The following is a 14,948-nucleotide window of genomic DNA, read 5'->3' on the forward strand; positions in this document are numbered from 1 at the left end:
AAGCTAATTTGTCATTGTATCTTACTGATTTATTGTTGTTGTGCTTTTTAATTAAGAATAACAATGAATCCATCTTTTGTTTTAGTCTTAAAAAAATTAAAAGGTGTATAGATGTATGTAAGCAAAACAGTGACAACAAGATCGCGAATTCGAAAGTGAAAGCATCCGAAGCCCGTGGCTTAACACAGCAAAAGAGAAACTCCCATTCACAAAATTCAAATCACAAATAATACTACTGATGATAAAGAACGGGTTGAATGTTAACCACTTTTGTTTCCATATCTAAAAACTATGATAAAAGTTCATCAGCATGCATTGAATAATCCCATGTTGTAGCGCAAAAAAAAAATAAAAAGAATATTGCGACCAAATCATGTGCTCGTGCGACCAGCTGAGAAAGTTATTTGCAAAAGAGCGACCAGTGGGAAGAATGAGTCTGGAGCCCTGTATAGGCTATACAGTGCATGAAAAGCAAACTGGTGCTCTTCTGTTTCTTTTGGTGTATGACTCCCCCTTGTGTCGTAAAGCACAATAATCGCGGTTGTTTCAGATCAAATAATCGCGATTAGACGGTTATTTAATTATCGCGACAGGCCTATTTGGAACAACACGAGGGTGAGTAATTAATGACAGAATTTTCATTTTTGGGTGAACTAAACCTTTAAGGCTGCACCAGACAGCCTTGTCTGTAAGCAGACTTCTCACCGCCCTGGATGAGGCCGATGACTGAGCTTGATAGAGGGGTTTTTAGAGGTGCAGTCATTTGTATACAGGGAGAATAGCAGTGGGGAGAGCACACATCCCTGAGGGGCACCAGTGCTGATAGTGAGGGTCCTGGATATGAGTTTCCCCAACCTCACTAGTTGCTGCCTGTCTGTCAGGAAGCTGGTGATCCACTGACAGATGGAGGTGGGCATGGAGAGCTGGGTCAGTTTTAGCTGAGAGAGGATCAGGCATGATCGTATTGAAGGCTGAACAAATAAGATCCTTGCATAATTCCCAGGTCTGTCGAGGTGTTGCAGGATGTAATGCAGTCCCATGTTGACATGTCCCAGACCTGTTTGCTCTGTACGCAAACTGAAGAGGATCCAGCAAGTGTCCAGTGATGTTCTTCAGGTAGGCCAAGACCAGTCTCTCAAACTTCATGACCACAGACGTGAGAGCAACAGGTCTGTAATCATTAAGTCCAGTGATTTTGTTTTTTTGGGGGACCGGAATGATAGTGGGGCATTTAAAGCAGCAGGGAACTTCACACTGCTCCAGAGATCTGTTGAAGATCTGTGTGAAAATGGGGGCCAGTTGGTCAGCACAGACTTTTAGACAGGCAGGTAAAACACCGTCTGGGCCTGAAGCTTTTCTAGTCTTCTGTTTTCTGAAGACCCGGTTCACATCCTCTACACATACCTTAAGCGCAGGTTGAATGGTAGGAGAGGGAGGGAGATGGGTTGCAGGGGGGGTAGGTGGATGTGTGAAGTGCAGATCAGAGCGGGTGTGGGGTGTGAGACTGGGCTTTTCGCAATTGGCAGTAAAAGACATTCAGATCGTCAGCCAGTTCTTGATTCTCCACAGACTAAAGGGTGGTGTCTTGTACTTGGTGATGTTCCTCAGGCCTGTTCAGACTGTTGCCGGGTCGTTGGCTGAAAGCATCCTCTTTGGTGTGACAAAGTTTCCCAGTAAACCATGGTTTATCATTATTGAATGATAAGAATGTCCTCACAGAAATTGATGTATGACGTTAGTTAGATCATTAGTCCATCTTTTTACAGTCCTTATTACAGGTTTAGCTGATTTCAGTTTCTGCTTGTAGGTCGGTATAAGATGAACTAGATCTGTGATTTGGCAGTTCACAGGAGAGATTTGCATTATTAAAATCCCCAAGAATGATTAAAAGAGTCTGAGTACCGTTGCTGAACAGCTGGAAGCCCGGCAGATGTAATGTTTTATCTGGAATAGCTTCACTTAGCCAGGTTTCAGTGAAGCACAATGCAGTAGATTTTGAAAAGTCCTTGTTTGAGGAGTAGTAGTTCATCCGTTTTGTTAGGAAGGGATTGGAGATTCGCTAGATGGATACTAGGAAGCGCTGTTCAGAAGTCGCGTTCACGGAGCTTAACCAGCACGCCGACATGCTTCCCTCGATTCCGTCTGAGTGCGCATTTGAATAGGACCACTGCCCCTCAGAGTAGAACATCCAACAAAGTGTCTGAATAATCAAAAACCAGAAAAATTTGGTCTGGTGTGTGTTGCCTTATGTCCAGTACTTCGTGTCTGGTAAAACTGATAGTAAAAGAATGACCAAACACAGAACAAACAAACAAACAAACAAAAACAGCAAAAAAATGGAAGAGCTCCACACCGAGGCAGCCATATGCGGCGCTATCAATTGCAACTGTTCACGTCTTTTAGTTGCTGCCTGTCTGTCAGGAAGCTGGTGATCCACTGACAGATGGAGGTGGGCATGGAGAGCTGGGTCAGTTTTAGCTGAGAGAGGATCAGGCATGATCGTATTGAAGGCTGAACAAATAAGATCCTTGCATAATTCCCAGGTCTGTCGAGGTGTTGCAGGATGTAATGCAGTCCCATGTTGACATGTCCCAGACCTGTTTGCTCTGTACGCAAACTGAAGAGGATCCAGCAAGTGTCCAGTGATGTTCTTCAGGTAGGCCAAGACCAGTCTCTCAAACTTCATGACCACAGACGTGAGAGCAACAGGTCTGTAATCATTAAGTCCAGTGATTTTGTTTTTTTGGGGGACCGGAATGATAGTGGGGCATTTAAAGCAGCAGGGAACTTCACACTGCTCCAGAGATCTGTTGAAGATCTGTGTGAAAATGGGGGCCAGTTGGTCAGCACAGACTTTTAGACAGGCAGGTAAAACACCGTCTGGGCCTGAAGCTTTTCTAGTCTTCTGTTTTCTGAAGACCCGGTTCACATCCTCTACACATACCTTAAGCGCAGGTTGAATGGTAGGAGAGGGAGGGAGATGGGTTGCAGGGGGGGTAGGTGGATGTGTGAAGTGCAGATCAGAGCGGGTGTGGGGTGTGAGACTGGGCTTTTCGCAATTGGCAGTAAAAGACATTCAGATCGTCAGCCAGTTCTTGATTCTCCACAGACTAAAGGGTGGTGTCTTGTACTTGGTGATGTTCCTCAGGCCTGTTCAGACTGTTGCCGGGTCGTTGGCTGAAAGCATCCTCTTTGGCGTGACAAAGTTTCCCAGTAAACCATGGTTTATCATTATTGAATGATAAGAATGTCCTCACAGAAATTGATGTATGACGTTAGTTAGATCATTAGTCCATCTTTTTACAGTCCTTATTACAGGTTTAGCTGATTTCAGTTTCTGCTTGTAGGTCGGTATAAGATGAACTAGATCTGTGATTTGGCAGTTCACAGGAGAGATTTGCATTATTAAAATCCCCAAGAATGATTAAAAGAGTCTGAGTACCGTTGCTGAACAGCTGGAAGCCCGGCAGATGTAATGTTTTATCTGGAATAGCTTCACTTAGCCAGGTTTCAGTGAAGCACAATGCAGTAGATTTTGAAAAGTCCTTGTTTGAGGAGTAGTAGTTCATCCGTTTTGTTAGGAAGGGATTGGAGATTCGCTAGATGGATACTAGGAAGCGCTGTTCAGAAGTCGCGTTCACGGAGCTTAACCAGCACGCCGACATGCTTCCCTCGATTCCGTCTGAGTGCGCATTTGAATAGGACCACTGCCCCTCAGAGTAGAACATCCAACAAAGTGTCTGAATAATCAAAAACCAGAAAAATTTGGTCTGGTGTGTGTTGCCTTATGTCCAGTACTTCGTGTCTGGTAAAACTGATAGTAAAAGAATGACCAAACACAGAACAAACAAACAAACAAAAACAGCAAAAAAATGGAAGAGCTCCACACCGAGGCAGCCATATGCGGCGCTATCAATTGCAACTGTTCACGTCTTTGTCAAACTCTGACCATTGTCATATAAAAATACATGCAAAATGGCCACATAATCAACAGTGAAAGTCACGTCAAGTTTATCGGTATAGCAATTTTCAAATTACACATTGTTTCAAAGCAGTTTTACAGAAAAATAAATTTCTTAATCCCCCAGTGTTCAAGTTAAACACGACTGTGGTAAAAAAAAATGCATAGGATAGAGACAATCAGAGAGGATAGCTTGACAAATTTTATTACAGCTGATTTTATTCTTCTTTAATATGGAATAATAGATTAATTAATAGATGAAAAAAAAGTGATACAGTACCTTCCTGTCAACAACAAAGTCATGGAACCTTTTTAGCGTGTTAAGCATTGCTATGGAAACAAAAATGAGTCCAAGGATGTGAACATCTCAGAGTGGAGTTGTCAGATCATAGTTTTATTAATTCTGGTGAGACCATTCAACCCTCTACATACACCATGGCAATGGAATCACCATTGGCTAGTAAATTATATATATATACAGTATATATATATATATATATTATATATATAGAGGGGGGGGGGGGGGGGGAATGACGAGTTATGAATGAATGAAACGCCTTAGAATTGTTGTCCCTTCTGCGGCTCGGTTCGCTTTCAACTTGTTTTTTTTTTGTCTCGAGTAAGACACTGTATGACATTCCCGTTACATGATTTGACTGATTTTTACGTAGAAAGGGCGACAGCGCACGCATTAAAAGAAATGACATAAGTGGTTTTCATAACCACTGGCCAAATTCAAAAACGAAACTAAAATTAAATAATCTTTGAGAGCAAGGGGGCCCCCTGGTGTTTCGGAGGGAGGCCTTTAAAAACTGGTAAGACATAGTTTATAACTTTGTTTCGCATATTAGTTTGAGCGGCTCGGCCTGTCATATGCTCTGACAGAAAGGCTGTGTGTGCCGCTGACAGAGACATAGGCTACTCGCGCTGTTTAATGTTTTTGAGATGTGCTGTCTTCCTGAATGCATAACTTACATTTCACAGGTATATTCTCCATCTGTAAATGTTAGAAAGCCATAGAAATATATATATATATTTTTTTGTCAGAACAGAAGTGCATGAGCCTTCTGCTTTGGGATTCTCTGCTAAACTTCACAGACTTCAGTGAACAAGTGCCGCCGCACACATGCGTGCCAAACAGACAGAGCTCAATTAAATAAGGGCAGAATAATTCTGACTAAAATATACATTTTGCTGAAATATTTGTAGTTGGACAATAAATGTTACATGTAGATTTTTAAACCTACAAGTAAGTCTATTTTTATGATAGCACTGACTATAAATGTCAAAATAGCCTAACACAACTCTGTGTTTTTGTTCTCATTTATTTTCATTTTTAGTTTAGTGAATTTAACTTCCGCTTTAAAAGCCTTATTTTAGTTTTTAGATTGCAATGTAACAATGTTAGAATGAAATGTGATTTTAACCCTTTTTTGCACATAATATAAAGGCTTACATGGTTGCATTCACTTTACTTGTTTTCATAGCCTTTAATATGTATTGTTTTGTTGGACAACATTGCACGGTAAGTGAAATATATATATATATAAATAAAATACAGATTTTTTAAAAATAAAAAAATACTAATCGAAAATACAGAGATATATACCGTATATCGCAAATCGGCTAAAAAAATACAGAGATATTAATTTTTGCCCATATCGCCCAGCCCTACTAATAGCTACGCTGCAGTGTGTGTGAGATCGGATGAATACAATCAGAACGAACCTTTATTTATCTGTTTGAAATATGTTAGTCACTATTCTGTGTCATTTTTAATTCACAATCATTTCACTATATGTAATGCCAAAATATGAATAGTCAAAGTAGTCGCACTGTCAATGCGTTACTGTTTAAAATTAATTAAATGTTACCGCACATTCATTCAGCCATTGGAATAAGAACACCAACGCACAAAAGCAATACTGCGCTTATGAAAATTTGTCATTGTTTTACTACAAATAAAATTTGCAATTGTAATTAAACTATAGTAACCACAAATTAACCAGGGTTTTACCACACTAACCATAGTTTAACCATGGTATTTGTAGTAAAATTGTGGTTATACAAATGGTAATCTACAAAAAAAAAAAAAAAAACTTACTTTTTACCATAGTTACTACACTTTTACTATAGTAAAACCATGGTTTCGTAAGTGTGTTTATCAGTCAAATTCATTTAATACTGTAAATTCAACAGGTATGAAATATGATCAGTAAGAGAAAAATATTGTTAATGAGAAGACAAGCGCTGGACTAGGCAGGTTAGTGGGGAAATGTATTTATTATTCAAAATGCACATTTGGAAGGGAACTATATTTATAGGAACATTTCAGCAGGTTGAAGATAATTCATGTTAACGCAGAGAATATATTAATTGTTTTAAAAAAATTACCAGTCCTAAAACTTAGTAATAATCTGCTTTCTCATGAGAAACTGTCTGTATGTAAGTGTGCTAAACGCTGACCGGAAACTCCCGAGCTGCACTAAGTAGAACGTGAAAGTAGTTGTGCAAGTAGTCCATTCCAAATGAACTGTTCTGTTTTGACAGAAAATACAACAAAGAATATAATTCACCTGTAGCGCATCAATTCTATGTGGTAAGACTGTTTTGCTGTCCCTCTCTTTGCATGTATGAGAGAAACACTGAGCGCTCTCAGCTAAGCTACAGCTAGTCGGGTGCCTTCACACTAGAGTTTATGATGCGTCAAACACACTGCGCATCCATTGAGAAGAATTTAAATATTGAGCTTTAAAGATAGAGAGTGAAACTCTCAAGAGTGCAGTGCTCAAAATGAGTGAAGGCAAGTGTTAAACTTATAAGTAGCCTCTACTTCAAAAACTGGTGAATGAAATCGAACAATTTATTAGCCAATGGCTAACGATAGACATTACTTTGTCGCCTAGCATGGAAATTTTGTCGCATATGCGAGTGATTTACTCGCATTGTAGAGGGTGTGCGGTTTTATTAACAAACTGGAGTATATTGCAGTACAATATATATATATATATATATAGTATTATGTTAATATATAAGTATTAATATAAGGTATTTATCCTACTTTATTACCTTGCCAGGTACTTAACACCGAATTGGTGTTTACTCATCATTATTAATATTTACTAACAATCATGACATCACAAAACATTTTAGACATCTGAAGTTGCAATACATGTTTTAATTAACTGAGGTTCTGCCAGTTACATCACGTTTACGTAATACTAGACATAGTAATCAGATTTTTCTTATGAACCCTTTAATATACTAGTGAAGTGAAAATGAGGCCGCAAATTAGCAAGTGCTAAACTTGCTGGAATGACTTCTCCACAGTTTGACTTCCAAAAATGTTCCCAGTTAACCATTCTGACCTTCCCTCCCCCAAATAAGTAGGTAATTGTACCTGCAGGGCTTTCAGCCTATTTTGTGTCGTATCCTCCATGTCGCTGAAACGGCTGACATCTTCTGTTTTAGACATCAGCCAGCTTTGAAACTTATCAATGCAACTTTGGTACTGCTGGTGCTCCTCTGCTATTTTTTGTGCCAATGTTAATCTTTCCTGCATGCATTTATATAAAAAAAAAAAAAGGTCATATCTCTGACATAGTACTATTTTCAATTAGATTATCTTAAAGGGGTCATATGATGCGATTTCAAGTTTTCCTTTCTCTTTGGAGTGTTACAAGCTGATTGTGAATAGATAAGATCCTTGAAGTTGCAAAGACTAAAGTCTTAAAATCAAAGAGATATTCTTTATCAAAGTTAAGACTCTGCCACATCCCCCTAAAACGGCTCGTTCTAACACGCCCCCACATATCTACCTCACTATGTGGAAATATTAGCATAATGCCGCCCAAATGTGCACGCAAAGTGTTGTTAGTGTTGAAGCCGCCAAGTCAGGGAAACGCTGTGTGTTTCTAGACGAAAGCAAAAGCACTTTATTTGGCCTTCCGAAAGTAGATGCATTTAGGAATCTTTAAGATTACTTACAACAGAACAGCAATGCATTTTATGAACGACCGTTTCGTGAACCTAGGAGAGGAGGTAATTCTGACTTTGCTATGACAATCTGGCGCTTCTGAATCAGCTACTGTTTTGTTATTAGTTTAAGTATTTGCTATTGACTGTTCAAATGCCGAGTTTTGCGCATCATGTGTGTGAGTGTGTGTGTGAGCGTGTGTGTGTGTGTGTGTGTGTGTGTGTGTGAGAGAGAAAGAGACAGAGAAGAGAGAGAGAGACGGGGTCACATCACAGTGGAGTCAGCTGTCTTAACCGTGGCTTGTGTACTGCAAACACATACCAGCTTCATTACTGTGTCTGTCACGTGACTCTGTTCCCCTTTCGGACTCTGTCTTTACATTTATTTTGAAAGATGAAGCTCGCGATTATGGTAAGGGGCGTTACATTTCCGACGAGTGCTTGCGGTGTTCGACCAATCACAATGCACTGGGTCACCTGGCCAATCAGAGCAGACTGCGCTTGTCGGAAGGAGGGACTTTGTAGAAAACAAAGCGTTTGAGAGAGGCGGGGCATAGAGGACCTACAATAATGTACAGTATTTGAAAAATAATGTGTTTTTTGAACATTAAAGCATTTCAACATATTCTGTTACACCAAATACACAAAATAATGCTCTTTAAAAAAGCATCATATGACCCCTTTAATTAATTCTGCAGATAACAGCAATAAATTAATTATGCATTAAGAATAGTAATATAGGTTAAATAACTAATTATACACTACCATTCAGCAAGGATGCATTAAATTGGACAAAAGTGACAGTAAAACAATGTTACAACTTTTCTATTTCAAATAAATGCCGTTTAGTATTAAAATAGCAAACGGTTATTTTAAATGGCAATAATCTTTCACTATATAACTGTTTTTACTGTATTTTTGATCAAATAAATGCATAAGAGACATTCAAAAAACAATAGAAAAATTTTGCTTACCCAAAACTTTTGAAAGGTAGTGCAATTTTCACTAATATCTAGAGGCCCCTAATAGTTCATTCTTTCATAATAACTATGAAAGAGTAACACAAGCTACAACCTGTCAGTGACAGCAGCGGAGAACTGAAGAACAACGGTAACTTATTGAGACTAGATTTTTTTGAATGACTTTCATGAGTAAGTGCAAAAAAATTTGAAGATAGAAGATCAAAAGACTGTTTTGACTTATTTAACATGCTGAACAACCTTATAAAACATTAACAATACAATACAGCTTGAAAGGTTTTCAAATTCTTTAAATTCAGCATTTTAGTGTAGAACAAAGGCATTACCTTAATACCCTCAAAACTAAAGCATTCTGAAATGACTAAACACACACATTTATTCTCGCTGTGTGGTTGTCAATGATAAGAAAAGAAAACTCAAGTTTTACCTGTGCTTGTTCTTGAATGTGGTTGTAAGCATCTTTAAGACCCTGCTGAGCCTTCTCATCTACACTAGGATCTTCAGTGCGGTTGAACAGGGCTGTAGCCTCATCCAGGAGCCTCTTCAGAAACTGAGCCTGGGATTGAATATCACTGTGAAGGACCCGCAGATGATCCACCTGCCACAGCTTCTCTTTGAGACCCAGCTGCATCTCAAGCAGGGGCTCCAGAGCCCTGTGCATCTTCTCTATCCACATCCCAAACTCCTCATGGGCCTTCAAGTATTCACTCCAGTGCAGCCACACCCACTCGATACGACTGTCAGAGGGGCACGAAAAATAATCAAATAAATAAATACATATTCAGATATAAGAATTCAAAGCATTTCCATGGTTCGGTCTGATTCTGATTGGTCAAATATTTTTGTATAATGATGGCTTAATCAATTAATATAAATAAAATATAACTGTCCTAGGCAAAGATTTTCATAGATAGACAGACAGACAGATAAAGGTAAACTATCCAAAATTATTGTCAATTCCCCGCAATGGTTGTAGTAATATAGCGCTACAGTGATAACGCAAATGTCAATATACGCAAATGCTTTTAATATAGTAATACACCCTTATATGTATGGACAAATCCTGTACCTGTGACAATGAATGATGTAGGTTAACGTCTCCTCCCAGAGTGCTTTTATATCTTTGAGTTTCGAAAGAGTCTGATTCTTCATCTCTTCATCTCCATTTCGAAGCAGAGCTTCAGAAGCCACCAACACCCTGTCCATCTTCACATGGCCTTCGGGCTCTGAGCTATGAATTTTCTTTACAACATAGAAAAATCTTGCTTAATGGAAAATTTAAATTAATTAGACTTTAAATTAAGGCTGTGCAAATAATCGAATGCGATTTTCATGCGCATCTCGTCAGTAAAGCCGGTTCTGTGATTAGTAGTAAATCTCCAGCACGTGCTTTCAGATGGAGCGCCATTTACTACATAGAGCCGTAGATCACTGATAAGCTACACAAAATCGCGTTCATAATCGGCAATGAATCGCCTACGATTTTGCGTGGCTTGTCAGTGAACTACAGCTCTGTGTAGTAAATGCCACTCCACCTGAAAGCACTTGCTGGAGATTTACTACTAATCACAGAACCGGCTTTACTGACGAGATGAGCATGAAAATCGCATAGATTTTTTGCACAGCCCTACTTTAAATTGATGAGATATCCACTGTAAAAAAAACAAGTGTATATTTAACTGTAAAATATTGTAAAAATGCTACAGAAAAAAACCCTGTTAATAACAGTAAGTTCCAGTACTATATACAAAGAAAAACTGTAAAATGCTATTTTAAAATTGTACAGTTTTTAGAAGTAAAAAAGAACAAATCAATGTATAATTTACAGTCTTAACCGTAAACTGATATTCCCAGAATTCCCTGCGTGACATTCCACATTTGAAAGTATTTTGTTTAAATAATCACATTTCTTAATAGTTTTAGTTATCAGTACATTAGGGTTTTGTTACATTTTCTGTTGTTTAATGAATGTTTATTGCATTATTTAGGAGTCGTGTGTTACCATGATGGTGTTTTGTATTTGCATGAATGACTCTGTGCACCTTCTGTATATTAGTATACCTCAGCTTGTGAAAAAGCTACTTGTGATGAAATTTGATTCTTTATGTGGCTTTCTCTTTTACCACCTGAATTATTATGGTGGTTGTCACTTGTCAGTATATGTTAAAGGTACAAAACAGATTTTAGTGGCAGTGTGATTTGTTGATTTTACTGGTTTACATTCCAATTTTCTTGTTTGTAAATTAGTTTTATACAGTAGAATTTACAGTTTGTTCTGTAAATGTGTTTACAGTTTTTCTATATATATTTTTTTTTACAAAATTATTCTGGCAACCACAGCTGCCAAAATTATTTTGTAAAAACTACAGAATTTTTTTACAGTGTCTCTTATGAAACTCTTATGATTTTTTTTAGTAAATATGAGATACATTTGAGAAACTAAGATGGTTCTATTTCAGTGCCACTATGCCCTCAATAGGTCAAAGGTCAGGGAAGGTCTCACCTCTGTCTCTCGGAGCCTGACCTCCAGCGCTGATCTGGGTCCTTGGGTGTTGTCGTTTTGTTTAAGTTTCTCCTGGACGGCCTGCATCCAGGACAGGGCTTCCGCCAAACTTTCCCTGAACTCATGCTGCTCTTGCTGGGTCATTAGGTTAAGGCTGACCTAATGCAAAAACATAGGGACCACATTTGCTAAATTCCAAAACAGCTGTGAATTTAGAAAAGACAAGCCTTTACCACACATTCCTCTTATACACTTAAAGCAGATTCTTTTATCCAAAGTGTCTCTGGAGCTCAACTGGCAAATCCAAAGTACCTTTAAGGCAAGTCTGTTCACTGGTATCACCCTTGGGCAACTATTTACAGTCATGCAAGTGCAGCTCTGTCTACTTCAATGGTGAAAACATAGCATTAGCAAAGCATCAATAACATTTCAAATCTGGAATATAGCTTGAATAACAATGGTATAATAAATTGTGTTTCTTTAGCTCTAAATCTGCCAAACATAAGTAATTTTCAGCCAGGTTGGCCAGCTAATGCACATGTATGTTCTGGAGTAAACAAACCGGGGATTGCCTCTTTTAACTAAAAGGTGGGACTTTCCATTCCTACAGCTGCTATTTTGAGCACTGTGATGAACCCAACAAAAAAGTGATGACTAGCATTATGATTTCTCCTATTTATATATACTACCATTCAAAGGTTTGGGGTTGGTAAGATTTACTTTTATTAAATTGTTTTAAATTGACAGCAAAGACATTTATAATCTTACAAAAGTTTTCTGTTTCAAATGAATTATGTTTTTTTTTAACTTCCTATCAAATATTCATGGAAAAAATTACCACGGTTTTCATAAAAATATTAAGCAGCACAACTGTTTTCAACATAGATGATCATTTAAAAAGCACTAGCGCACTAAATGAGCATATTGATTTCTGAAGGATTAATTGATAACTGAAGACTGGCTGCTGAAAATTCAGCTTTACCATCACAGGAATAAATGACACTTTCATTTATATAAAAATAGTTATTTTAAATATACTGTTAAGCAAAGTCCGCTCAGATAACATGCCGACAGGACGTTTACTGTTTGCAATAGAGCTACTGTGCTGTAACATGGTGGGCAACGCTGGTAAAATGACGCTACCCTCTCGTTCACTGATCTGCTCCCCACTATGCTCTGCTCACATGCTCTGATAATCATAGCTTTGTAGGACTATGCATTAATTGGATAATTAGTCAAAAGAGAGAGAGAGAAAAAAAGAGTTATATCTTATTCAGTTGCATAAAACTGAATGAAAATAATATATTGCTATTTAATATTAATATATTTTCTGTCCAACTACATTGTGTTACTTTCAATAAAAGTGTGGTTATTTTATTGCCTTGTGTTTTTTAAATTCAGTATCATTCAAATTATTAAGTTGGAATGAATGGAAAAAGTCTTACACAATGAATCTAAGCCTTTTAGGTTTTGGCCAAGAATTTTTTTTCCGGTGCATCCCTAGACAGTATCTTACCCTGTTGGAAGGAGATCCCATATTAAGACGCTTTTATAGTAGTAACAACAAACTGTAGTAATTACGTGAATTTGGCAGGCTTGCTGTGCTCACAAACTGTGACAGTTCATGAATCACCCCTGGCAGCTGGTTTGAACCAAACACCTTTTGGTTACCAGCCAATATTAGTAACCACCAAACCACTCCACCTTACAGCACAATGTTCCCACCAAACCCTGCACACTGGCAATGGCAATGCTGCATAACTTTCTAAGAGGCATGAAACACAATTCCTTATGGCTACATATGTTCTTTCAAAACAAGAGATTGAATGAAAAGCAGAGCCAAATATGTCCTTTTTTATTCTTTACAGAGAGGGCGCCCTAAAAAGGATTACAAGCCACTTTCCTGCATGAGTCATATCTCCAACAGCATTCCCTTCACTGACATTCCCATAACCCTTTTCATATGAAAATACACAAACAATACATCTGGAGAACACTGTAATCCCCTACTGCCATTGGTTTGGCCTTGACGGTTATGCAGTAACCGTATATGGTGTATATATATATATTATATATATATATATATATATATATATATATATATATATATATACACACACACACACACCATATAGTGATTAAATAAAGGGAAGTAACTTACACTGAACATCCAGGTCCAAAGGAAAATATAACGTTATGGCTTAAATTAAATGTTATATTACATCTACTTACATCTCTTATCTGTCCAGTTTAACACTGTTAGAAACACAATCACGACAAGTCCCAACCAAAACAACCCCACGTCCTCCTTTACACGATTATACGCTGATTTGCATACATATATTCTCTGCCTGACTCTGTATATCATATAAATGCAACCTTAAAGAAACATATTTAGCGAAACAACAAAATATGGAGGATTACTGCCTCGAATGAAGCATGTAGACACAGTTAAGTACATGAAATCCCACCGTGTTACACTTTATAAGCTGTAACGTTAAACTTTGTGTTCAAAAAGTAACAGCCCAGCAATGCAGCTAACGTTACACAGAAATGACGGTGTACACAGACCTTAAACAATCGATAAAGTGGTCGTACTTACGGATATATGTGCATCTGATGTGAGTATTTATGATAATAAATGACCTTAAGTTGCTCCTCGGGCTACAAAGTTACAGTGATCCGTCAGGAAGTCAATGCAGGCCTGTCAGTTGCTTGGGCTGGTCGAGATCAGGCAGAAGCAACGCATCCGCCGAGTCACCGATGAGAGCACGTGACCGCGCGCGCCAGAATAATTCAAAAATAGAGCGGGCTTTACTGACCGTTAGGGCGGGCGAATACTTTTTTTTTTTAAATTGTGTTATGAAATAGTTAGAAATTAAAAAAAATAAATGTAATAAAAAAATAATTAATAAATGAACTCATAAATATCTCTCACCGATAAACCTCCCTCGGGAGGTAAAATCGCAAAAATTGAGGAATTTTTGATTAGCCGTTTAAAAGTAACGTTAAGAGTTTAACACACCTAATGTATGTTTTTCCCAGCATCACTCAGATACAACATAAATATGCATATCTAGCATCACCTCACTGAATCTATTGAATCTACTGAACTCACCACAATCAAACAGAAAATCTTAGTGTTCATTAAAAAAACATAATATAAATATCACACGAATAATGAAGTAGCTTCTTTGTTTTCAGCGCTGTAGAGACGCAGCAGAAGAGATCTCTCTCAACGGCTCTGGTTGAACTCATAAAAAATGACATTCAAGATGAAGGCTAACTGTATTATTGCCTGATTTTTAAATGCTTTCATAAATATTCCATCGTGTTGACAAAAAGTAGGGACTCAGCTGTGAAACCTAAAAGAGATACTATATATTTTAAAATTAAATTCTGCCTTCTGTAAGGACTCAGGACACAGTAATGATTTTTAAAAGGTGTATTCCTTATTTTCTTCACTTTAATATTTTAATATAATCTATTAAGCTATAATCTAGGACAGGTCACTTCAACAGTGATAATG

General features: G+C 37.8%; 1 protein-coding gene across 1 annotated transcript in view; it reads right to left on the reverse strand.

The window, feature by feature from the left end:
* LOC107564969 (nesprin-3-like) overlaps positions 1 to 14,142 on the reverse strand; it is a 35,554-nt gene extending 21,412 nt beyond the window's left edge. The window contains exons 1-5 of the mRNA XM_016250158.1: positions 14,022 to 14,142; positions 11,420 to 11,578; positions 9,986 to 10,158; positions 9,344 to 9,653; positions 7,362 to 7,517 (exon numbers count right to left, since the gene is read on the reverse strand). Of these exons, the coding sequence (XP_016105644.1) occupies positions 7,362 to 7,517; positions 9,344 to 9,653; positions 9,986 to 10,158; positions 11,420 to 11,563 (783 nt within the window). The 5' untranslated portion in view covers positions 11,564 to 11,578; positions 14,022 to 14,142. The remainder of the gene's footprint in view (positions 1 to 7,361; positions 7,518 to 9,343; positions 9,654 to 9,985; positions 10,159 to 11,419; positions 11,579 to 14,021) is intronic.
* Between the last annotated feature and the right edge of the window lie 806 nt (positions 14,143 to 14,948).

Source organism: Sinocyclocheilus grahami, unplaced genomic scaffold (assembly GCF_001515645.1).
Source record: "Sinocyclocheilus grahami isolate Dianchi unplaced genomic scaffold, SAMN03320097.WGS_v1.1 scaffold972.1, whole genome shotgun sequence".
Classification (NCBI taxonomy): Eukaryota; Metazoa; Chordata; class Actinopteri; order Cypriniformes; family Cyprinidae; genus Sinocyclocheilus; species Sinocyclocheilus grahami.